General features: G+C 33.1%; 1 protein-coding gene across 2 annotated transcripts; it reads left to right on the top strand.

The window, feature by feature from the left end:
* Positions 1 to 675: 675 nt before the first annotated feature.
* Positions 676 to 26,521, top strand: LOC143057138 (methyltransferase-like protein 27). 2 transcript variants are annotated; one of them, XM_076230379.1, is made up of 8 exons: positions 676 to 708; positions 16,116 to 16,202; positions 16,826 to 16,885; positions 18,280 to 18,344; positions 18,813 to 18,932; positions 19,826 to 19,961; positions 23,749 to 23,841; positions 26,183 to 26,521. In XM_076230379.1, the coding sequence occupies exons 2-8, from the start codon at positions 16,199 to 16,201 to the stop codon at positions 26,368 to 26,370; spliced, it is 666 nt and encodes a 221-aa protein (XP_076086494.1). In that variant the 5' UTR covers positions 676 to 708; positions 16,116 to 16,198; the 3' UTR covers positions 26,371 to 26,521. The 2 variants fall into 2 exon arrangements, with proteins under 2 accessions (XP_076086494.1, XP_076086495.1); XM_076230380.1 differs by lacking the exon at positions 676 to 708 and adding an exon at positions 11,092 to 11,160.
* The last annotated feature ends 691 nt before the right edge of the window (positions 26,522 to 27,212 follow it).

The raw sequence follows: 27,212 nt of genomic DNA, 5'->3' as shown, positions 1-27,212 counted from the left end.
ACCTGGTTGCCTTCGATTTGAGATCACTGACCGATGACATTAAAATTAAGGTCAGGTCAAAGGTCAATTTGACGTTCTAGAGTTTGACCTGTGAAAAAATTCATTACTTGTTCTTTATAAAACAATTAAGTCTTCTGCATTCGGTTGTAAACATTTCACAATTTATTAGGTCAACCGGAAATGACTGTATTTTACCGGAAGTAGTCTAATTCAGAAAAATCCTATGAAAAAGTATCTAGAATTCTCATTTTTTTTTTATATCAGTTTGAAATTACAAATTACATTAACCAAGAGTGAATGACATTTTCTAACACCGTTTGTCTAAATATATTCTTTATTATCGAGGTGAAAAGACCTTCAATTGTCCTCTGAAGAATTGGTCTTTAATCTTTTCATATATTCTATCCACAGCTACAGAAAAAGTAAGTAATAACATATTGAAATATATTATCCTTATTAAAAAAAAAGCCATTAAAACCACTAAAAAACCCAATGATTATAAAAAATGCAATACACTTCGTCAACCTCATTTGATGTAGTCATATTGATTTTAATCTTGGTGATAATTTCATTCAAGGGTGTCATTTACAGCATAGTCATATTTATCCAACCAGAAACATACATCATCGATGTATAATACATTGTATTATATGTCTCTGATCCAACTGAGAAGTGTTATATATAGTATAGGTGTGTAGCCTTAAAGAGGTAAGCTTGTCAAATGATAAATTTAATTTTAATTTAAAAAATTCCAAGTTAAGCTTTATGATTTTTTGTTTGAAAATCATAATTAATTGAAATGATCAGACTTTTATGATTTTTTATAAACAAAGTCTTTATCTTTTAGAGCTTATTTCCTAATGCCTGTAGAGTAAGACTTTGGTCGAATAGCTTACTTTGTTTGTATAAACGTTAGCTGAAGCATTGTACTAAAATGATTGACATCTGCAAACAATATCGACAATGTTACATGTTTGTATAGATATTTCATATCATTTAGATTGTTTTGCGGTGTTTCGTAAATTATACCATAGCTTTAGTTCACGTGCCACGATTGAAACTTGTCAACGCAGACTTAGACGACAAAAGACGATGTTGAGTTTGAAAAGCAGCTTTTGCTGAAAAGGCTCTTTTTAGGGCCAACAATATATTTAAAAGAATCTAAATTGTTGTGCCATCATAAATATTGTATGATTGTGGTCAAGGTCAAATATAAATAGCACTATTACTAAAAAATAAATCCGGCTATAACTAAATTATACCATAGTTTGCTATGGTATAATGTTCGGTTATTGCAAATTATACTTAAGTCTGCCTTCATATATTTGATAACTCGACCAGAAATTAAATGTAATTGAAATTAACATAACAAAAGACTTGATGTACGATAAAATTGAAACTGCTTAATAAATACAGGTAGTCTTTGTGAGAAATAAATAAAGATAAAGGAAACACATTCTATTGAAAAAATTATATATGGTGAGAGGTAAAGATATATAATAGATCGAGAATGATTGCAGGTACATGTACGATTGTACAAGGATAGATAATATTTATAAAGGTTGATGTTAATGATTCATAGTGGGAGTTTTTTTTTCTCATTTGCTTTTCCCCCGAAAAATGAGACTGTAAAAATTGGGGCCCCTTAGTTTCTCCCCTGGGAAACTGAGGGTTGATGTAACAGGTGATTGTTAATAAAATATGTTTAATATTATAAAAAAAAACAAAAAAAAAAACCCGAAATACTGTAAAAGTGTATTTAAAATAACCTGTAATAAGTCAGGAATACTAGGACAGTTGTTATTCATTTGTTTGAAGTGTTTGGTTTTTTTTTATTTTGCCTTTGGATTACAGACTTTTTGTTTTAAATTTACCTTGGAGTTCGGTATTTTTATGATTTTACTTTTTTTTTTATATGTTTTACATATATAGTTATTATTTAAGGTAGATTTAACTTATTCATACGTTAAAGAATAATCAAATTTTGGATGTAACGTGTCTTCTGATTGGCTGACTGTGTTGTGTTTACCATTTCATAGACATAATTGTGTCATCTGACCGTGACGTCATCTTCGTATTTTCATGATTTAGTCCGGCTTAAAATGGAATTTAGAATTAAATAATAAGGAATGACTGTAATATTTTTTCTGCCTATTCAAAACAACATCAAAAACTTTGTGCACACTTTAAAATATCCACTACGGAGGTTATTCAGTGTGCCAATCTCCTCACAGCGCTCGTTTCCTTTCCGACTTTCCGTATACCTAGTACACTACAATACAATGACATTTGAATAAAACTGCATGATATACTTCTTCGATGAAAATTTGAATAAGTAAGAATAAGATTCAATTCTTCAATCATTACTAGTATACTGCTACAAAGGGTATTTAAATTGGGAATTGTGTAATTAATTTTGTTTTTCCTTGAAAACGAAATGAGAAGTAAGGAGTGACCACATCATTTCTATTTTAATTTTTGCCATGGGAAGCTCTTTTTCCTCTCTTCGACCTCTTCCTTTTACATAGGTAAATCATATAACAGAGGATAATAACAAACATGGCGTCGTTTAGTCTAAAATGACAAAATGTTCTACGGATTTTTCCACACCAATAAATGAGGCGAGCGAGCGATTTGAAAATTTTAATAAAAATAAATTAATTTGCAAATTTTTGAAGCAAAGCTTGAAAAGTAGAGGCAAGCGATTATATTTGTTTTTTGTAAACATAAAATCATAGATTCTGACAATAATCATAGTTTATTTACAATATTTATCAAAACAAGATGAAACTTGATTTACCCCTTTTACTTTGCCATTTCTTTAATTTATCAACTGCTAAAGTGTTTTGTCACTGTTTACCAAGACATATATTGCCTATTTCTAATTTAGGCGTATTTATGACTTACTGTTACTCGGGTACTGTTACTTACTGAGAACACCAGATCTTGACCCAAATAATTGAAAAATTAATTCAACTGCCTTTAATGATCTCCATTGAATTGTCATATATGTGTTTCCTTCTTCACCGGACATGACTCAAAACTAGCAACACAGTATATATACGTACTAAGTGTCTTGCAAGAAGGAGGAACTACTAATGCTTTCGGAACACCTGAGTTAATCTCAGTTTTAAGGGGTTAGTGCTGTTCTTTGATTTGTATACTTTTCAGTTGTTTTATGTTATAAATATGATGGTCGCCTATAACATGTGACTCCGCATTCTTATTCAATATTTTAACGTTTTTATACTGATATTTTATTTTTTTATTTTTTTGAGCGCATGCTTTTTTCTTCATTTTGTGACGAATTGTCCTAGCCTTCCTTTTTTTTTTTTTTTTTTTTTTTTTTAAATATTTAAGAATTGAATGCTTCTTTTTGTAAATTTATTGGGGTGTAAAAGCGTTGACCGAAGTACATTTTGTATGAAGCGCGGAAGCGCTTCATTCTAAAAATGTACGCACGGTCAACGCTTTTACAACCCTATAAAGTTACAAAAAGAAGCATTCAATACTTATAATTACATTTTTTTTAGCTATGATCAAGAAAAAACGAATTTTATATTGTTTTTATTTAATTCACCTGTGCACTTTATTGTGGGACCACGTGTTATCATGAATGAAAAGTTTTATTGAGTGATACAATTGCTTACGGAATAACACGTGATGTGCTGTTAGCTAATCAGAATAAAGTATTATAATGAAACATACATCTAATGTAATTATTTATGTATAAAAATCGATGCGGAAAATAGACCCGGATATTTTTCCGAAGCGGGAACCGGGAATATCAAATTGGTGTCACCTAATTACCTAAAGTTCTAAGGTTCCAAGATGGAGGCCACCGGGGAATTCCCTCAAACTAAATATAGATGATTTATTAGAACTTTTAACGAAAAAGCGTTTTCCCAGAAAGATTGTATCAATGTCAAACACATTTTGTTTAATATCGTTCTACATACTGTCCAAAAAAATAATACTTTGTTCGATACGCCTGATTTACGAATTTGAAGGGATGTCTTTCAATTTTTCACATCACTGGTCGATACCTCTGCTGGTGGACTATCAGTCCCCGAGGGTATCATCAGCTCAGTAGTCAGTACTTCGGTACTGACATGATTTAACAAACCTTTCTAAAATGTCCGTTTATAAATTTTGAAATTATTAAGAAACTAAGGTTTCAACTCCCTCAGGCAAAGTTGACCTCAGATGAATTGGGCTATTTCTTTTAGATATTTTTGACATATTCGGTACTTATACATCCTCGGATTTCAAATGTTTGGCTTTGAGCGTTCATAATGAAGGGAAATAAAAAAAAGAGCTTTGGACGCATGAAATATGAAACGTGTTGTTTTCAACTTTTCAAGCAAGATTGATAACAATGATTGAAACGAAAGAAAGTGTTCTACTTCTACTTCTATGTGGTTAATCTGCAGTCGGTAATTCCATAACGCAGATATACTGTGCGCGTGTGTCAACCAGTACACGCCAAGTTAAAAATAACAAAAACTTTTGTGTATTTACAGGAACAAAAACAAATAAAATTATGTGATGTTTGCAACAACTGTAAAGGGTTAAAAACAGGTTTCAATAGTTACGCCAGGAACTGCCACACACAGACCCCAGGGCGCATGTTGTGGGGACTTGGATGGCACATTCAGGTAGTTGCATTGGTACCAGTCAACAATTGTTCTTGGGATGAAACTGTATAGGCATCCGTTGAAGTGCTGACTCTGGAAAACCTGTCTCTGTGGTATTGTCGGGTTGTTACAGTTGGTCTCCTGATGTAATCTGGAATAATGATGCTTCTCCATGTAGGATCTTATGAAGGAGTATGAGCCTGGTTCCTTGTCTGCGTGTTGCTAGTGTTGGCCAGCCAAGTGTCTGTAGGATGTTCGTTACAGTTCCTGGTTCCCGAGAATAGGTTGATGTTACAAATCGGGCAGCTTTTCATTGTACCATCTCGATTTGGTTAATATGGCACTTTTTATATGGGTCCCACACTGCAGATGCATACTTAAGGTGAGGTCGGTCTAATGTTTTGTATGCGCTTTCTTTTTATGTCTTGTGCGCACTTATTTAAGTTCCTTCTTAAAAATCCAAGTGTTCTGTTGGTTTTGATGTTGCTTTTGTTATATGGTGGTCCCAATTCATGTCCACTGATAGTTCTAAGCCGAGGTATAGGTAGTGCTGAACAGTTTCCAGGTAATGTACCATCATATGGTAGTTGTGAACAACAGGGTTGCGTTTTCTGGTTACCCTAAGGATGAAACATTTTGCGGGATGGAATGTCATCTGCCAGCGTCTTGCCCAATCTACCAGTTGCGTAAGGTCATGTTGTAGCTCCTGGCATGTATCCGAGCTGTGAACGCTTCTGTACAAAAGGGAGTCGTCAGCAAACAGTCATAGACTGGTACATGGCGATATAGAATCGCCTATGTCGTTGGTGTACAGCAGGAAACATAGGGTTCAAGGACCGTCCCCTGGGGTACACCGGAACGTACTGCTTTCATATCACTCATTTCACCATCTACACAAACTCGTTGATTTCGTTAAGTAAGCCATGCGCTTATCCAACCAAGAACATCTCCACGGATACCGTAGTAGCTCATTTTCTGCCATAGCCGCTGGTGTGGGACTGTGTCAAATGCCTTGGAAAAATCTAAGACAAGCATAACTATTTGTTCTCTTATGTCCAAAGATCTTGCTACTGGTTCGATGGTGTTCACCTGCTGAGTTTCACAGTAGCGATATTGTCTGAAACCGTGTTGGTAGTCCACTAAAATGTTGTGTTTTTCCAAGTGGTTCATTACATGGCGGTAGATGATATGTTCCATTGTTTTACAACATATAGAGGTAAGAGGGACGGGCCTGTAGTTGACTGCTTGTGTGCGATCACCTTTCTTGTAAATAGCTGTGATTTTTGCTAGCTTCCAGTCTGATGGTACTGTCCCAGATGTCAAATAAAGGCAACAGTAGTATACCGCTGTTCAAACTTATAAATCTGGACAAAAAACGAAATCGGGGTAACAAACTAAAACTGAGGAAGCGCATTAAATATAAGAGGAAAACAACAACACAACACTACAATGTAAAACACACAGAAACAGACCAAGCATCAGACAAAATCCCACGATAACAACTGTTCAGTGTTCTATTGTCAGTCTGGTTAAATGTGTATGTTAAAAATGGTGATATTTGGTCGGCTGCCTCTTTTAAGATTCTAGTTGGTATCATGTCTGGCCCTATGGCTTTTGATGTGTCCAGCTTTTTGAGAAGTTTGGTTACGCCATTTTCTGTTACTCTTAGTATTTCTATGTCGTCGATGTTGCTGTTTCCAAGAGATGGCATTGTATTCATATCTTCGTCTGTAAATACACTATCGTACTGTTCATTGAGTATAGCAGCTTTCCCTTTACTGTCTATTACGTTTGTTCCTGAACTGTTCTTCAAGGTTGACATGTTGACAGTGTCTTTTTTCCTGGACTTGATGTATTGCCAGAATTTCTTTCCCATGGTAGGCTTTTTCTGTTCTTCATTAGCACTTTCGTCGTTCAATATACCCCTGATGTATTTATCATGGGCTTCTGTCATGGTCTGCTTGACAATGTCTCTAGCTTTTCTGTTTTTTCCCAGTTTTCTGATGTATCGTAGTTTTTAGCTGTGTTGTATCTGCGTTGACGTTTTCTAATTAGTCGCGTGATGATATGGTTCATCCAGGGCACATCTTGTTTCCCACTGATGTTTTTTTGTGGGACATGCTTGTTTACACTGTTGACAATTGTGTCTTTGAAAAAGTTCCAGTTATCTTCGACGGAGTTTGTGAGATTATCTTTGTCCTTTAAATGATCTGTAAAGGCTTGGTCAATATCATTTTGCAGACTATTCATGTCGGCTTTTTTATTAATAAAGACGTTTCTTGGTTTTTTTTTCTCTGTGTTTTTGCTTTGATGTTGATATCTGTGATCACGATTTCATGGTCGCTCATTCCAGGCTGTGGTGTTCTTTCTATCAGTCCTGGGTTATTGGTAAATATCAGGTCAAGTATGTTTTCCCTCTGGTGGGTTCTTTTACCATCTGAATGAAGTCATTTTCTGTTACTATATCTCAACAAGTTTGGAGTTGATCTCCTGTCCATACTGTGGGTTGGTGTTCACTGTGGTATTGTCCCAGTTGATATCTGGAAGGTTAAAGTCACCTCCAAGTATAATATGTGGCATGTTCCTCTTTACCGTTGATGTTATTTGTTCGATTGACTTCTCCAGTTCCTCTATTATATCGGTTTTACTTGAAGGTCTTCTGTAGTAGGAATATATGTAAATTGGGTAGCTGCCTTGAACAGTAAGTGTTGCCCAGACTATCTCATAATCAGTTTTTATATTTATCTTTGTTGTTATGAGGTCGCTTTTAGTGTTTAATCATCTATTTCATTATAAAGCTGCTGCCATTTATAAAACGATAATAGACATTTGCGGAAACCAGGTCTATACCTACGATTACACTTAGACTTACGATAAAAATTGACGAAAAAACAAGGGGTCCTCTCAAAATAATAAACAAATTAACTCGAAATGAAATGCATAGAAAAATAAATGATATCATTTTATTATGTAAATAAGTCTTTTCGGATGACACACAACTGCAGAAAGTTATGGTCACCACAGCTGTGAATCGCCACAAAGTCCCCATAACTTTGTGTGCTTTTTTTAAAATTCTCCGATTGCGTGTTCAACCTTTACTCTATAGTGTGTCTATTTATTGTTTGCATACCCTCAGCATAATTATTGGGTTTGTCTCATGTAATGTGTCAATACTGCATATCAGTTCGGATATATTTTTCGCCTAGCAAAACAAGTCAACACACCTGTGATAAAACTGTACATCATTGCCAATAATATATTGTTAAATATTTGTTTGTCGGTGGTCAATCTATGACTACCAGGGTTAGAATTAGATCACGATGAATTGTATACCATAAAATCTGGTGGTGTCTACGTAAGGGCAGGTAATGTCATGTTTAATCCGTGATCTTCAACCATATAAACGGAAAAAAAATAAATAAATGCACGAAATACACTTATCATTTATTCATTTTTTTTTTATTAATAGTTCCAATACATTTACAACAGCGGGCGGTATTTAGTAACTGGGAATCGTACATCTTTTATACCATTACACTTTTGCATCTGCAACTTCTCCTTAACCGACTTAAATAGTGAGAATGTTTTTAACACAAACTTTTAAACCTTGCAAAAAAAGGTAAACGGTAACGGTAATTTTGTACTTTTTGGGAAGTTAACGATACATTACGCTATTTTTTAGATATCAGCTTATGATTGGTCCTAATGAAATATACAAATATTTCGTTACAATGATCTGTTACGTGTTTGATAAAGATTTCGATCCAATTGATATTCGTGTCTATTCAAATATCTTTACAAGCAAAGGGCATTCAGGTCTAGATTGATGTAGTATAATTTTTATTGATAACATATTGTGCGTTATTTCTAAAGAAATATAAAAAAGTGTTTTTTTTTTAAAGTGTATGACTTGAAATAAATCTAAAATTAGGTTCACATCCATCTGAGTACTTAAAAAGACAACTTGAGTGCTTTCAGAATATTTAAACGAAATGTGTAATGGTCTATACTTTGAAATGCTTGATTTAATTCAAAATGTAATGTATGTATATGTTTTGGGTTACTTATCTATCTATACTATTAAACGAGAAGACCTCATTTTGTGTGTCGCTTGTCTTCCTTCCACGATAAATTAATCATCATGCCTCTGTGTTCTATAGGTAACATGCATAGTCGCATTTGTAATCCATTCTTATGATCATTCAGATTGAGTTATTTTTGGAGAAAAACGACAAAAAAGGAGTCCGGATATTGATTCCGTCATTAGACTGAATTTTAGTCATAGATAAGACTTCCGGTTTGAAACATGCACAAGTACAACCAATCGTATGATAGATAACAAAAAATGAAAAATAAATAAGCCAATCAGAGCGTTCTCCATATCATGGTGTTTAGATGGCAAGGACCACAACTATTATACCTACTGAAAGAGGACAATTATTTTTCGCGTTTATCTACATGTAAACTACGATTATATAGAGACTCTCTGTATTCTGTCTACTGTTTTCTTTGAAATGTTTACTATTTAAGGGGTCATAACAGTTGCATATATATGCACAAGTACAACCAATCGTAAGATAGATAACAAAAATGAAAAATAAATAAGCCAATCAGAGTGTTCTTCATATCATGGTGTTTAGATCGCAAGAACCACAACTATTATACATGTACCTCCTTAGAGATGACAATTATTTTTCGCGTTTATCTACATGTAAACTACGATTATACTACTTTAATATATAGAGACTCTCTGTATTCTGTCTACTGTTTTCTTTGAAATGTTACTATTTAAGGGGTCATACCAGTTGCATATATATATTAAAATAAGCAAACCATGTTGAAACAAGAATGTGTCCATTGTACTCGGATGCCACATCGGCACTATATTTACTAAATTTCGAGTTGATTGGACTTCAACTTCATCAAAAACTACCTCGACCAAAAACTTTAACCTGAAGCGGGACAGACGAACGGACGAACGCACGGATGCACAGACTAGAAAACATAATGCTCATAAATGGGGCATAAACACTTATTGTTGAATGTAGGGTAGAGATTAGAGGGAGGCAGGACCTTTTTCGGGACGGCGGGATCGGGTGTTTTAAGTTCGGGATTTGGAGATTTCAATTGATCCTTACGGGATCCGGGAATATATTTTTCAATTTTCAGGATTTCGGGATATGAATTTCTTTAAATTCTGCATCTCGGGATTTCGTGTTTTTATGCCCGGGATTTCGGGATTAGGATCCCTACGACCACCCCTCAACTTAGCCTAAGTCGGTCTTAATCATTTATAAAAGATTCATATCCTACCATTGGCAGTTTTATAAGGTTCTCAAAAGAAAAAGCGCTGATTGATTGTCCTAGAAGCATATGTTATTAGACTAATAATCATGGTCTTTATATAAGCAGTTACATTTATTTCATGTTTGAAGCGGTGCAAATTTTTTATTTAATTTGACTTTTACCAAAAGATGCATTGTATGGCAAAGGAGGAGAATAATTGTTGTCTGAGGCCAGAAACACAAAAATAATTGTATTTAATAGAAAGGAAACAAATATCGGACTTTGGAAAAAGGGAGAGGGCTTTTGATACTTTTTATGAAATTCTCCATACATAATATCTTTTACAAAAAAATGATCCTACAACAGTTCACAAGCTGTATATGCCCGCGATTTCGCAGGTGTGTTCTTACTAGTATATATATATTTAAGGTGGTACCTAACACCTGAACTAAAATTAATTTGGCTCGTTCAATTTTCTTAAAATTTTGACAAAATATTTACTTTGACCCTTTGACAAAAATATAAAAATTTCAAAAAATTTGAACCAACCGTTTAATCAGAAAAATTACACTGGTTATATAGCATTTTGACAAACACCAATTTTGATCATTGAGAAGCTTAATATTCCTTTTACAACACAACGTAATTAAAACGTTAAGCTGACTTTACAGAGTTATATCTCCCTGTAGTGTTAGGTACCACCTTAAACGAAGAAACGATGCAAAGGGGCATTTAGAAACCATAAGTCGAAGAAAAAAGTCTCCACCATGGTAAAAAAAAACATAACGAAGGTCCAATAAAACTCCATAAAGAAACATTGAGTTCATTTCTCCATGACGATTAAAAAAAATGACTGATTTTGTCAAATCATTGTCTATGTTTTCCAATTATGACGGTAACATTTGAATAATTGAGACCTCAGACAAATGAAGATAATTTGATAACTACAATTGAATTAAGTAATTAGTTATTGACCAAGCAAGTCGGTATATAGGATTTAATCTGCACAGCTCAGGTGATCCTTATTAACCAGAACGACGTAGGAGTTCGGGTTAAAGGGTCACCCTGAGCTCGTGCAGATTAAATTCTATATACCGATTTGATTGGCCAATAACTGTTTTAACACATGACGTCATTAATTTACGTGAACGTTTTAGATGTGGACGATATTCCGCAATCCACGGAACCTGGGAAAGTTTATTGTAGGATAAAGAAAGGGGGAAATACGACTTCATTGGTAAGTTTTAAATTGATAACTTTTGTTTGGGTTTAGACTTATTGTAAAGTTGCAATTTAATAGTAGACTTTTTTTAATGTTTCTGTTAAATCTATTCCCATTTTTTATTTAATAAGTGACGATTAAGAATTTGACAAATAGAGTACTTTCAAATCGTTGTATGAAAAAAAAATATAACTGAAAGGGTTTTTGAGTTTGGATTAATTGCTTTTGAATTTCTTTCCATCAATGATATGCTTTAATAGAGAAAGAAAAGCCGAGGAAGATGTTATACTACCTAAATTTTAAATGTTGAATAAACAGAAAAAACGTTTCTCTTTCCAATCTTTTACTCCCCCTCCCCCAAATTTCTTTGTATCTACTGTATTAATTTTTAAGACACGTCCATCTAAATGAAGTCTGATTGATCTCCAGCTAATCTCCCTGTTTTAAAACAAAATTAAATATGACCCCTTTAAATTCGATCCAAAAATATGGGGAATAGCTATTCAAAAAGTCGTTATAAATTCCATTGAGTCTAAAACTAATCAAAGTAAGATTTCTTTTATTCGTGTCACCCGGAAGGAATTTTCAAACTGAGATAACCACAATTTTATTTGTGGAAGACTGAAAATACCATTCTTGTCAATGTCATATATATTCTCCAACACTATTTTCCTGATTAAAACAGAATAATGCAGTAATGTCTGGTTATATGAATCTGTAATACGCAAAATATAATAGTAAAACATTTTAAGCTGAGATGAAAAAAAAAGGAATAAGAAAGCTTTCTTTTTTCCTATTTTGAAACTACGATGTTTGTACAAAGTTCAATTTTGTCGTAATTTTAAGGCAGATGGCGGGTTCGGGGATGGGGACGAACATGTCGTTAACCCTAGGATTGGACAAAGTATCGTGTTTTGCCTTAAAGTCGTCAAATTGTTTTTAATTCAATTAAAATAAAAGTTAACAATTTGGCGTCTGGCAGTTAAATGCATTTCATCATCTTGAAAGACTTTATATGGGATAGCTTATTACAACACGGGCTCGTATAAGAATAAGAATAAGAATACTTTATTAATCCAATCATGGACCCTTGCGGGTTTTAATTCCATACAATGATTACAATGATTTGTGTTATAACAATGAAATAATAAAATGAAATACATGAGAGAACACTGAACAGTTACATGAGTTATTGCATGCACATGGAAGAGAAGTAACATGGGAGACAATCAATTTCTGTAAGGATTATTCCCCTTTAAACAGATATGGTGTTTTGAGCTGCATAAAAATGAAATGCAGCCCCAACTGATTAGATATAAGAGTATTTTTCTCCCATGTACACACAGCAACCAATTACTGGATATTTATGTATACAATTATATTTCTTTCACAATTGCAAGAATATGATAAGCACCTTAGAGATTTGACTGCAGTTTATTAATGCATATATAAGCATTTACATGTTAATAGATGAAATATGCATACACATAGATAGAGAAATGTGTATTTAAATTAATTTTTGAATTTAAAATATATATATGGATAAACTAAAAGAGATTTAGCCATTCACAGAATTTGTGGATCTAAATTCAAAACTCTGGATAAGAAAAATACTTAACTTTTTAAGTATATGTTTATCTTCAGTGGTCATTAACCATAAAAATTTTGATTTGCAGTCTAAGTTATTAAAATTTTGACAGTGCTCATGAACTTGTGCAAACAATGATTCCCGACATTTATTATACAATGGACAGTTTATTAAAAAATGAAACTCATCTTCAATATCTTTATGAAAACAAAAATTACAAGTCCTCTGTGACCTTTCTATAGGTTTGTTCTTATGTCGCTCTTTTTCAACTCTTAATTGGTGGGCACATATGCGAAATTTACATACAATTTGTCTTGATTGAAAACTTTGAATATCAAGATATTTTTCCATTTGGAAATTATTTTTATGAGAAAAATATATATCTAGCTTTCCATTAACATTATCTTTATCATTGAACCATGCTTTCAAAAATAATGTCTTTAACTTTTTCATAATAAGTTGTTTATTAATTGAATAATCAATACAATATGTTTCTTTCAATTCAAGCTTTTGTAAAATAAATTTTACAGAGGAATACCATGTCATAGTGTTATTTTCATGCATACTTTTGTTACATAAAAACGCTTCTTTCAATAAATTTGAGTTACAATGAGGTAATCTATGCAGATAACTTAACATAGATATACCAATATTAAAATATATAGGAAATCTACCTAATTCTGATTGTACAGCAACATTTGTACTTTTATCATTTAAGCCTAAAATATTGCTTACAGGACTTTAAGTTTATTTTATCACCAACATTATTCTGGTATATTTTTTCAAGTACATTTGTAGCATCTTTTTAACAAGAAGCAGAGTTGGTTTTAAACATTCCCCATATCTCTGAGCCATACAAAATAATACATGTAGGATTAATGGTATGGTCAAACAGATGTAAAATTGTTTTAATACTAGCATCTGAGCCAGATAAACATCTATTAAGTTTATATGAAGCTTTTAAAGATTTATTAAATAAGTCTTCTTATGCATAATTAAATAGGCCACTTGACTAGAATATAACTCCAAGGTATTTATATTTGAAAACAGTTTCAATTAATTAATTTTTAAAATAGAATGGTTCTTTTATGTGGCGTCCACTTTTATTAAAAATTAAAACTTTAGTTATGATTCCAATGCCTTCAAGCGCTTTTGAAGTCCATCAGTAGAATCAGAAAATACAATGACATCATCTGCAGACATAAGACAGTCTATGCGACTAGTGCTGAGTTTTACACTATCAGGACAATTTAGTAAACAGTTAGGTAGATCATTTATGAATAGATTAAAAAGGGCAGGGCTTCAAATATCCCCTAGTCTAACCCCAATATAAGAATTAAAACATGGACCTAGTTTGTTATCAACTTTTACTCTTAGATTATTAAGTGTATACATGTGTTTAATTAACTGGTAAAATTTTCCTCCAATATCTGACTTGAGCATTTTGATAAGGATACCTGCATGGGTGTGTCACAGTATCAAAAGCTCTTTTAAAGTCAATAAAACAAGCATAAAATTTACTTCCCTTACAATTAGTATATTTATCAATTAAGCATGTGAGGATAAACATGTGATCTTCTGTCCTTGATTTATTTCTGAAGCCAGCTTGGCAATCGTAATATATGTAAATACGAATATATCTCTGCTTTACAGTTTCATTGCATTCAAAGATATGTGTTGTTTCATTTTTCTAGTTGAGCTCGTTAGACAGTTATAAAACATTAAAGGGTAACATAACTTGTTTATATGCACCAAAATGACAAGTTGTGACAGCAAGCTAAGATGGTCAGTTAGGGAAAGCTTTGAAAAAAAAATCTAAAACAAATTAAAGCAAACAATCATATTAAACGTAAAAACCACGAAAAGCTACTAACCATTGATTCAAACTGGTCAGAGTTGTCTTTAAAAGTGATCCGAGTTGTCTTAATCGGAATTGCTTTTTATCGATATTTCCTTGAAATCTCTTTATTCAACTATTGAAACGGTCACAATACTTATTCTTTGTTTTGAACCGAGGGTTAATTTTTACACTTTGAAACGACCCAAGATTATCCCCTGTAGGTGTAATTGGATCCTAACCGTAGGTGTATGAACTTTTCCGCAAATGTCTAATATCGCAGTCCCACTAGGCCACAATCGCACTACGATGAAAATTTTGATCGTGCTGATCGCAGCAAGGTCGTAGTACGGTCGTTTGGTTATTTCATGTTCGTGATAAGCGTGGCTAACTTTGAACATGTTCAAAACAATCTTGGTGCGGTCATGGCAAAAAAAAAGTCATAGAAGAAGCGTAGTGAGAGCGCAGTAAGGTCGTGGTAAGATCGCAATGGTCGCTGTACCATCGTAGCAACAGCCTAGTGAAAGTGCGAAGCTAGTCGGGGATACTGATCGAGCTACGATTTCACAGCGACTTTACTACGACCTCACTACGACTACCACGTTCCTACAGCGACCAAAAAACACGTTTCCACTACGACTATACCACGTTTGTATTACGTTTATACCACGCTGTTCAAGACTATTATACAATTTTAACACCCCATGCCGTCCTCATCACGCTGTTCTTACGACCTGACCACGTTCATACTACGATCATCATCCTCATTGTCATTGTCATAATTTTTTTTATAAAAAGTCTCCAGCTTTTGTTTGTCTGTATGTAATTTGGACCTCTTTTCCTTATCTCCAACGGCACAATCATGCTTGACACACCTGTTTCTTCCCTACTATCGTTAACTAAAGCATCGTCATTTGATCTTGATGGACCAGCAATAAGTTGTGAATCAGGTTGGAGTGGTTGTTATTGTCAGATCTCTCTCTCTCTCTGTCTATACCTCTACCCTTACCCTTACGCATATTTTGTTTGCATGACTGCTTTGTTTCCGAGAAACTCTCCAATGTAAGAGCGTGCTGTAATCGCAGTAGAAGCGTGGTAAGATCGTGTTGCAATCGCATAAATCGTCGTATGGTCGTTGTGAGGACGCGATGAGCGTAGAAAGATCATGACAATCGTAATGAGATCGCCGATAAAGCGAGGTTAGAACGTGGTATAATCGTAGCGGGATCGTTGTAGAAGCGTAATGAGGACGTAGTTGCATCGTAAAAACAACGAAAATCTGCATTTTCATGTTGCTCAAACCGTGACCTCACTACGATTTGAATTTAATCTAGATCGTGATGAGCGTGGTGCGATCGTGGTCTAGTGGGACTGGGGCATAATATGACATTAATCCCTTGCCGAGGATTAAGTCGGTACCCCATGGGAAATTAAGTTGTCATATCAAACATTTGTCAAAGGAGAGTAAGTTGTCATATCAAGGAAGATTAAGTTGTCATATATGTATTTGATTAATGAAATTTGCTGATACACTTATTGTTTTAGGTACATCATAAGTATAATGTGCAGAAGAACAATTGGAAAATAAACTGATATCTAACACACATATTAAAACATCATAAGACCCGATGGGTAAGTCAAGAAATGATACGAAATAACTATACATCTTATCGCTTTTTTGAATTTCCCGACATTACTAGACATCACACAGGTTCCCGTAAAAAAATTTGACGTGATAATATAAAATATCTGACGCCACAATGGAAAAATGAATGCTGTATAACGGCAATGGTTCAAGCGGGACAGATTCTCGGGTCAGCCGGGAAAAGCGATAAGATGTATTTACACATCAAACATTTGTTCAGTTACTTGCCTTGCCTAAAGGGGGAAAGTTTGCGATTATAGTAAAACAGACAAGTAATACATGAAGTTCTAAGGGCGGTGCTTCATTTGTTTATTTATTTGTTTTTCTAGTAATAATATTCCCCACATATATGTTTTTAAAACCAAAATATTTAATTTGAAAATGTGAAAACAGAAGTTAACTTGATTTGAGGCACTTATTTCTGGCAAGTTGTGTTTACTTGTCCTGGAAATTCATGTGGTGACTATTCTTTGAATTATAAGCATCAATTTTTAAACAATGTTCATTCATTATAGATCTTTTGATTGTGTTGCTTCATTTCTTAAGCAATGAGATGTATTCATTATTTTAGTTCTCTATTTAGTTGTTTAGCAATCTTAATTTTTTACAGCTAACAACAGAAACTATGTATTTCATTGGACGAAAAAGGTTGACCGAAGAGAAATGTGGGGTATTTTTATAGATATTTTTAATTTTAAATTCTTTAATTTTTGTTTATCTCAAGTTTATTTTTGATACACAAGAATTACACGACCCAGCGAATTAGACTATTTACCAGATTTGTATAAACATAAGCAACACGACGCGTGCCACATGTGAATCTCCTCTTACACTTCCGGAGCACCTGAGATCATCCACAATTTGTGGTGGGGTTTGTGTTGCCTAGTCTTTAGTTTACTATGTTGTGTCTATTGTTTGTCTGTTTGTCTTTTTATTTTTAGTCATGGCGTTGTCAGTTTATTTTCGAATTATGAGTTGATTGTCCACACTGGTATCTTTCGTCCCTCTTTTACACACGATTTCTTTTGAAAAAATATAAATATGTTCAAATGAGCTATAAACCTCACTGACGAATCATTAGTCAAAGGCTGCTTAGAAAAAAATATATTAGTAACAAAAAAGAGATTTGGCATTATTGCAAATGAGACCAGTTTTGAACTATCAACCAAAATTCAAATAACGAGGATATATAAACAACCACATGGATTTGAAGATTGCCCTTTAATGTACAAAGGGTAATAAAGTTCAATGATTTATATGGTTAGGGGAGGGTGTAGTTGACGAAACGATTACAGGCGACCGTATAGCATTCAACAATAAGTTTACCCAATACTGCATAAAAGCGCCCGGCATGTGAAATTGCGTAATGTTCAAACGAAAAATAAAACGACTTCGTTTATATCTTAAAAATAAACGGAGAAGATATATTACTGACAGTAATCAACGATGACCAATTGGATTACAGGTTCCTGACTTAAACATGTACATATGGAATTTGGCAGTGTTAAACATACAAAAATGTAGTTGTGAGCTCTCAATCCTTGTCCTGGACAAAGTGATATAACAGTTAAATATTGGTAAAAGCCAAATGGAAATGACTTGACCTATCAGATCGACGCTTTAAATGAAGTGAAATCACACAATATAACGGGGTTTAAGAGAGTTGTAGGTTTCCCCATAGATATCGGAGAGTCGGTTTACCTTTAAACCAAGTTAACCATTTAACGTTCATTATTATGTCCTAAGTAGGGTTGTATTTTTGGAAGAGTAATATAAAGTAAGATAGAAAATAAAAGAGTCTCCAAATGACATATGTAGAATAACTTAAACGATAAGACGATCGGCTTCATTAATGCACAAAAAAAATTTAAAACAAATATAATATATAAAAAGATTGAAACAATAACATGATAAATTATATTTTTTTTTCTACGACAACTTGGCACTAGGAAATGTATCAGTTCTATTAAATGTTTAAGACAAGCTTCAGTTTTTAATGTAACTTAATTTGTATTATTATCTGACAAATTCACACTGATCTGTGTCCACACTTTTTATTTGAAGAAAAACTATCTCCACAGGAAGTTATTGGTTACTATGACGAATGGCCGAAACATGGGTTTGACGAGGTATATATTTGTAGATATTAAGGGATAACGTAATTTATTGGAAAAAATTAATGGGCATCGTCACATGGAAACCAAAGACGCACACTAACAACACATAATAAGCATAAAATCCTGAAAGAAAACAACAAAATGTTAGCTGCCTTATTGATGACTATCGAATAGACCAGAAATCTTTAAAAAAAAATAATACAAATTAAAACATAAGTTGTTATGAAATTTGGTTCACCGAAAGTTTCTTTTAAGTTCAATTTAAAATGATTTTTCTGTGACTTTGGATTTTTGACCTTTTTAATGATGACTACTTAAACGAAAATTTCACAACAAATCGCTAGAAAAAAAAACAACAGTTATGTATGAATCCAAATGAATCAAAATTTAGTAAACTTTAACAAAATATTCAATTTTCCAGTTTAAAACCTAGACATACCTTAAATTGTTGATGATAGTTTTTCATTCTAAATATTGTAGGCAAATGTACGTGGAGCAAAAATAGCTGCTGATACCGTAATGTCTCTATACGACTCATCTGATAGATCGAAAGTCAAAGTGTTGGATGTATGCGCTGGTACCGGTCTAGTTGGACATCATGTACGTAGGTTATCTAGGCTGGTTATCTCCCTCGTGACATACAGGTATCTGAGACAGCCTACTTGTCAAAAGAACAGGCAATCAGTCAACATTTTTTTGTATTCCTCAGGAAATGTTTACCGTTGGCTTATCTAAGATTGTTAACATTTACATTCATTGTGCATGGTCAAAATAAAACGCTTTCAGACTCCAAACACATAAATTATAGAACAGAAATAAATGCAAAGAGGCCTAAATGGAAACACAAAATGGACCTAAACGGAAAAGCGACAGGGGTCGAAACAGAAAAGCGATAAAGGCCTCAACAGAAATGCAAAAGTGTGTATAAAAAGATACAAAAAAATGTATTAAAATACCTTAACAGTTAACAAAAGCCTAAATAAACACAAAATCCAAAAAGGCCAAAAACAGAAAAGCAAAACAGATTAAAACAGAGAAGCAGAACGTCAAAAAAACAAAACAAAAAAACAGAAAAAAATGTTAAAACTGAAAACGAATTGGCGAAAACTGCATAGCAAAAAACAAAAACAGAAAAGCAAGAAAACATATTCAGAAAGGATTCGAGATTTTTATTCTTTATTTAATGCACTGTAAATGTAAAGAAAATATTAAAAATCTGACAGTGCCGAGTAAATTGTTGGCAGTAAAGTGATTTCTGTTTAAAGCACCAGACTTGAATTTATTAAAAAAAAAAAACGAGTCTTATGTAGACGAAACAGTCGTCTGGCGTACAGAATCAAAATCCTGTTGTATTTGATTATTTTTTTTTATTATTAAAAAAAAACTACAATGTACCTTCAGTACAAAATTACCAAACATTTAAGGTCATAGTTAATCATAATCTTGATACTTTAAATCGCGCACATTTTGCAATTTGGGCTTTTTTTTTACAGTTAAAACGAAATGGCTTTGTTGAAATGGACGCTCTGGATGCTTCAGAAGGAATGTTGAATGAAGCCAGAAAAAAGAAAATATATCGAAACTGTTTTCAAGAGTTTTTTACTGCGGATTCACTCATTCACAAAAACGGTAACGCTATTACATTTCAAACAAATTTAATTTAATAATTTTATTTTAGGACAACAATACATTTTTAAAGTTGAATATAAGCTTTCAAATATTAACATAATCAAAATAATATTCATTACACTGCTAAAAAACGACCAAGGTTTTTAGCAAAGGAGAGATAAAAAATAGCAACTGATAATTGAAAACATAAGTTTAAAACAAACAGTCAAGACCATGACAAACAGACAAGACCATGACAAAACCCAGAATGACGAAAAGACAAAAAGACAAAAAGCAGTAATCAAAACACAAAATAGAAAATGAAAAAACTGAGCAACACGAACCAGCCCCTATATTCACATGCAGAGACAATTCTTTTATCTATTATGTCTGTTTGTTTTGTTCACACATCGTTTTCAATATAATGGAATTAATGCAACTGTTGTCATACAAGTGAGAGGTTTAGCTAGCTATAAAATAGTTATCAAAGGTACCAGGATTATAATTTATTACGTCAGACTCGCGTTTCGTCTACATAAGACTCATCAGTGACGCTCATATCAAAATATTCATAAAGCCAAACAAGTACAAAGTTGAAGAGCAATGAGGATCCAAAATTCCAAAAAGTTGTGTTAAATACGGCTAAGGTAATCTATGCCTGGGGTAAGAAAATCCTTAGTTTTTCGAAAAATTCAAAGTCAGGAAATTTATAAAAATGACCGCAATATTGATATTCATGTCAACACCGAAATGTTGACTACTGGGCTGGTGATAACCTTTGGGGACGAAACGTCCACCAGCAGTGGCATCGACCCAGTGGTGTAAATAGTTATCAAAGGTACCAGGATTATAATTTAGTACGCCAGACGCGCGTTTCGTCTACATAAGACTAATCAGTGACGCTTATATCAACATATTCTTAAAGCCAAACCAGTACAAAGTTGAAGAGCAAAAAAAAAAACAAGTTCAATCATCCATTTTCTACTTTTTACTGTGTCATGTCAGGAATATGACAGTTATTGTTCATTTGATTGATGTGATTGAGTTTTTGATTTTGTCATTTGATTATGGACTTTCCATTTTGAATTTTCCTCGAAATTCATTTTTTTTTATGATTTTACCTTTAATTCATCAATTGGAAACACACAAACAAGACCATGAAAAAACCCATAACGACGAAAAAAAACAAAAAACAGTGCTACATAGAAACCTACAGGGTGAACAACACGAACATCTATTCACATACAGAGACGTGTCTTTTAGATAGTGACGAAGGCCCATTACGACAATACGCTTCGTTTAAATCTAAATCGAAGGTAACAACTCAATGACATTTTAAAATTTTACCTGCCAGTTTTCATACACAACATGGAAAAAATAACTGTACATTATATTACTATTTTTTCTATTAAAGCAGAACAACTTGTTTGTCCAAGAAAGATATAGCATACACCTAACAAAAGATAGTGGTTGGTGCCTTAGTCTAAATAGACATGTGCGGACACTAGATCTTTACCTTGGAGTACACTTAGACTTACGATTACAGTTGACGAAAAACAAGGGTTTCTCTCAAAATATAAAAAAAAATAATCATAATTAAGACGGTTATATATGTTTCTTGGAGTTGGTTAAAATGTATGTGTTCATCTTTGGTTGTTAAATAATAAAAGCAACAGTAGTATACCGCTCTTCGAAAGTCACAAATCGATTGAGAGAAACAAAAATCCTTGTTACAAACTAAAACCGAGGGAAATACATCAACAACCGTATTGCGGGTTATTTTCGCGGAGTGTAAATTTTCGCTTATTTTTCCGGATAGAACAAAATCCCTTATATAAATTCCGCCAATTTTAAAGTGTTTACGCAAAGGTATTGATAAAAGTTTTAAATCCGCCATATCACGAAATTAGCCAACTATACGGTATAAGAGGAAAACAACGAAACAACAGACACACTAAAAAGCAACAAAAAACCAAACGAAACAAAACAAAAACGAACTAAAAGATATCAATTGCTTTTTTTCTTGACTTGGTACAGGACATCTTAATAGAAATGGTGGGTTTAACCTGGTTTTGTGGCTGGCCAAGCCTCGCGTTAACACTTATATAACTATTTCAGATATCATATGATACAAACGGGTACGATTGTTACCAAAATATAATAGAAGACTTATATTTCCCCGAGGAAAGCAATGATCCCTACCGGTTCCCTGTCTGAACAGACTGTTTACCTCGGTTATCAAAATGTGTCTAAGATATTTCCCTGATTATGAATGATTGGTTTGTCGGAGGTCAAGCTATGACTACGAGGCTAAGAAAAAATTGACAAATGAACTATGTACAATGCATAAGAACTGCAGACTAATATCTGAAATAGTTATATAAGTGTTAAAATATTACCATGGTTAATCTGTGTTCTTCGTCCATAACGAGGGAAAGAAAACAAAAGCGGGCGGTACATAGTCGGATTCATACATTTTTATACGATTATACTGTTGTATCCACAACTGCTCCTTAACCAACATAAATATTGTGTGATCTTGTAACAATAACGTTGAAATCTTGACAAATAACGTAAATGGTATTTTTCTATGAGGTTAACGATACATGTAGTATACTTCGCGTTGGCATTTTTTTAAATATCAGTTTATAATTCATTTCTAATAAAATATAAAAATAATTCGTTTATTATGCATATGATGTGTCATGTATTTGATTTAGATCCCATTAACATTCGTGAGCAGTCAAATATCTAAACAAGCAACTTGCATTTTAATCTAAAATGATGTAATATCGTGTTTTTTATAACATATAACAACTTTATTTCTAAAGAAATATTAAGAAAAGGTCATCGTTTAACAAAATTGTGTGACTTGCATTAAATCTAAAATTAGGTTCACAGACACTAGTGTACCTTTAATAAGACAACCTGAATGTTTTAAGAAAATTTAAACACACATCTTGGGGTTATACATGCAAATGCTTGATTTAATTAAAATGTAAATTATTGCTTGTATATGTTGAATGCCACTTAAGTTACTTTTTTTAACGAGGATAAGAATGCAAAAGGGCATTTAACATCGAAAAGTCGGACTCTACTGTGTTAAAATTGAATAAAATTTTTAAAAAACCCAACTCCACAATGAAACATTGAGTTCATTTCGCCATGACGATTAGAAGATCAACTGATTTTGACGAATCACTGTATGTTTTTTCCTATTATAACGGTAACATTAAAATAATTGAGACCTCTGACAAATAAAGAAAATTTTACAAACCACAGTATAAAATAGAATCAATTTGACTTTAACGATGGTAGAAAATTACCATTTGGCGCATGACGGTTAAAACGTAAAAGCTAAAATGGTTAGTTGGGGGGCTCAGAACAAAATAATCTAGCCAAAAACATACAAAAATAATATTAACCGTAAAAACTACGAAAAAGTCACTGGTCTCTGACAAGCGAGTTGTATTCTAAACTGGTCCGAGCTGTCTATAACAGAGGCTTTAAATTGGTCTAAATTGTCGATGTGCGATTTGAATTTGGGCCGAGTTGTCCTGATCCCATCTCAAGCTGTCAAACTCTATTTTATTATCAATTTTTCTTTCAAATCCCTTTTGTTTAACTTTAGAAACTTCAAAATCGGAGTTAGTCTTTGTTTTGAACCTACGGTTTACACTTTGAAACGACCCAAGATTAAAATGCTACCTGTGAAAGTAATTGTAATCCTAATCGTAGGTTTATGACAGTTTCTACAAATGTCTAAAAATAATGAATAATTATCAGAATATATTTAATGCATTTACAGGATATTATGACTGTATTGTTGCTGCTGGAGCATTTCTTGCAGGTCACCTTGAACCGGAGAGTTTGTCCCATCTTATTCGATTAACAAAGAAAGGTATGATAAACTTTTGAATGTCAAAATTGATTAATTTATCCACGCGTGTATAGATATTCACTGTAAAATGCATCAATCCGAATTTGGCTTAGCAGCGGGTTTGGACTTTAATGCACAACACGACGAGTGCCATATTTGGAGCAGATCTGCATGCCATACCCTTCTGGTGATTATCGGTGAGGTACATTTTGCTCAGTCTAAATGTTGCTGTGTTGTGTTTTATGTACTGTTGTTTATCTTTAATTCGATGATATTGTCAGTATTTTTTTATTTGATGGGTTTGAATATCAATTTGTTTTAATTCATTTCTCTTTCTAATCCTTTTATCTTTATTTCATAATTATCTCGTTTATGTAAAAGAGAAGTGAAATAACCAAAGGGACATGTAATCTAATAAGTCATAGACTGACAACGCCACGGCCATAACAGAATAAGACATACAGACGACAAAACAGTACACAAAACACAACACAGAAAACTAAATATTGAGCAACACGAAAATATTGATTTTTCTATACCTAAACCCCTTTATTGCTAAACTATTGACCAGACTTGCTATTAACCCGAGAATGTCAAAAAGACAACAACTAGACAAAAGACTTCAATTCTAAATAACAACAGTAATTTGAGATAAATTTATAATTTATAATGTTAAATTTATATTCTTAGAAAATTTATATAAAAAGGGTACTTTTAGTGATATTCTCATCGCCTTGTAATACCATTGACATACTAAAAAGGTATATTTACACTTCACGAAAACCAAAAAAGAACCATATGAACCTAATCAGAAACAAAAATGTGTCCATAGCACACGGATGCACCACTCGCACTTTTTTTATGCCCCACCTACGATAGTAGAGGGGCATTATGTTTTCTGGTCTGTGCGTCCGTTCGTTCGTTCGTTCGTTCGTTCGTCCGTTCGTCCGTTCGTCCGTCTGTCCCGCTTCAGGTTAAAGTTTTTGGTCAAGGTAGTTTTTGATGAAGTTGAAGTCCAATTGACTTCAAACTTGGTACACATGTTCCCTATGATATGATCTTTCTAATTTTAATGCCAAATTAGAGATTTTACCCGAATTTCACGATCCATTGAACATAGAAAATGATAGTGCGAGTGGGGCATTTGTGTACTGAGGACACATTCTTGTTTTCTATGTTAAGTGGACCATGAAATTTGGGTAAAACTCTAATTTGGCATTAAAATTAGAAAGATCATATCATAGTAAACATGTGTACTAAGTTTCAAGTTAATTGGACTTCAACTTCATCAAAAACAATTACCTTGACCAAAAACTTTAACCTGAAGTGGGACGGACGGACAAACGAACGGCCGAACAAACGGACGGACGAATGGATGGAAGAACCGACGAACGAACCCACCGACCAGAAAGGATAATGTCCCACTACTATCGTAGGTGGGGCATAAAAAGAGGTAACCTATGTTATCATGTAGAAAGGTCAGTCTTATCTGCACAGTAGTTACATGCGTATTACTATAATAAAAGTGTCTTGATGGGTTTAAAGAATAGAGAATATGGGACAAAAAGTGCATAATAAAGGGTAATAAAATGAAGAATAGAGAAAAAAAGAAAAAAAAAGAATTTAAGGGTGTTCATTCATAAAAAAATAATAAAGAATAGAGAAAAGTAGTCTAAAATAATATTAAAGAATAAAGAAATGAATGACCCATTGACCATTATCGAAACCTTGATAAAGAAAAGACAGAACATACCAAACGGATGGTTAAACAGAAGATTTTAGCGTCTCAAATATATAGAGTCATTCATGACATGATAATTTTCCATCATACCTTTCAAATCATTTGTTCAAACGTCTTTTTCTGGTTATTTAAACAAAATGACTGTATTTTTAAATTTACTTTGACATTAAACACTCATGACTTAATAAGTATCAGGGGTTCAAATTAGAATTATGTACTGGAAGGTCACTCCAAACTGAAAAGTCCACAATCTAAATCCCAGGTCCCACTTTTTCATGAAATATTTCATAACTCATTAAGATACAAAATTGATTTGTTTTTTGGTGGTAGGTTTGCTTGTTTCATCATATTTAAACTGTTTGTAATGTTTTGTTAAGTTTACAAATATATTGCCCGGCAACCTTACCACTTTCATATATTAAATAGTAGCTGCAAACTTTCAGTGTTACAGTGTTATAACATGTATAGCATGTATAATAACATTGTATTGTTATTGTCCTGTATGTTATGTATTTCAATAATATATTTTTTTAGTACTGGGGAGCCTATGTGCACAATCAATTCAAAATATAGATTTTTCATTGTCTGCTCTCTATTATTTTATTTTTTTTATCGTTTTAGATGGTCATATCGTTATTGTTATGCGGGGACCATGTGCAGATGGGAACGGTTACGTAGATTCTGTTCTTCAAAACATGGACAAGTTGATAAAGGGAGGACAGTGGGAAAAGGTTTCACAGAGAGTGAGCAACGAGTTCAGCTTTATGAAAGATATCACTGGACTTGTGTTAATATTTAAAGTTCTATGAGCAATTATAATCAAAGTATAATACTAACATACTGATATGCATCATTGAAATATATCATTTTTGGTAAGAAAATGGTAAGATTTATTCTTCTATAGGCGATAGTACTAATGATTTCTAAATGTTTAACATTCTATAATAAAATCCTTGACAAATTAAAGACGTTATGTGTTATATTGGTGCTTTGTGATTCTGTTTAGAATTTGAAGTCAAATGGTATCATAACCATCTTCGAACGAAGCACGTTTCTGATATCCATGTCCAACTTTATCTTACGTCATATTTATAAAAACATTGGTAGCCTTTTCGAATTATTCTGAGGAAAATATTTCAATGTGTTTCAAAATTGATATTGTAATGTACACAGTGAATTTGTTCATAAATAAATTTGAAACATTATGTACACCCTTACATCCATTCACATTGCTCATAAGTTGATTTCTTCACACACAAAAGGTCAACCGAAAGCAAATTTGTTGGTCAAAATCCTTAATAAATCAGTTGCCGCAAACCCGGGACAATTTATAGCTCGACAACACGTCATTTTGTTTCTTGTAGATTTCATATTGATGTGTAGAAACCTGTCCAATTTCGAAGACTGCATGCATGCTACCCCTTAGAATGCCGTTGATGTTTTTTTGATTTTTTTTTTCGTGTCGTTGTTCAACCTTTGACGATTTTACTGTCTAGAATGCCTTTTATTCGTTTGTTTGTGTAATTGTGTTGTAGAAACTACTTCCTGTTCTAAATTTATTTTTTGAGATCCTCTGAAATCACAGACAAAGCATCTTCATACAAGTTATTCATGAAATTGCTCGAAGGTTTTTTTGTCTTCTTTTTATTTG

The sequence above is a fragment of the Mytilus galloprovincialis genome, chromosome 13, assembly GCF_965363235.1.
Source record: "Mytilus galloprovincialis chromosome 13, xbMytGall1.hap1.1, whole genome shotgun sequence".
NCBI classification, from domain to species: domain Eukaryota; kingdom Metazoa; phylum Mollusca; class Bivalvia; order Mytilida; family Mytilidae; genus Mytilus; species Mytilus galloprovincialis.
This window is presented reverse-complemented; position numbering and strand designations above follow the sequence as displayed.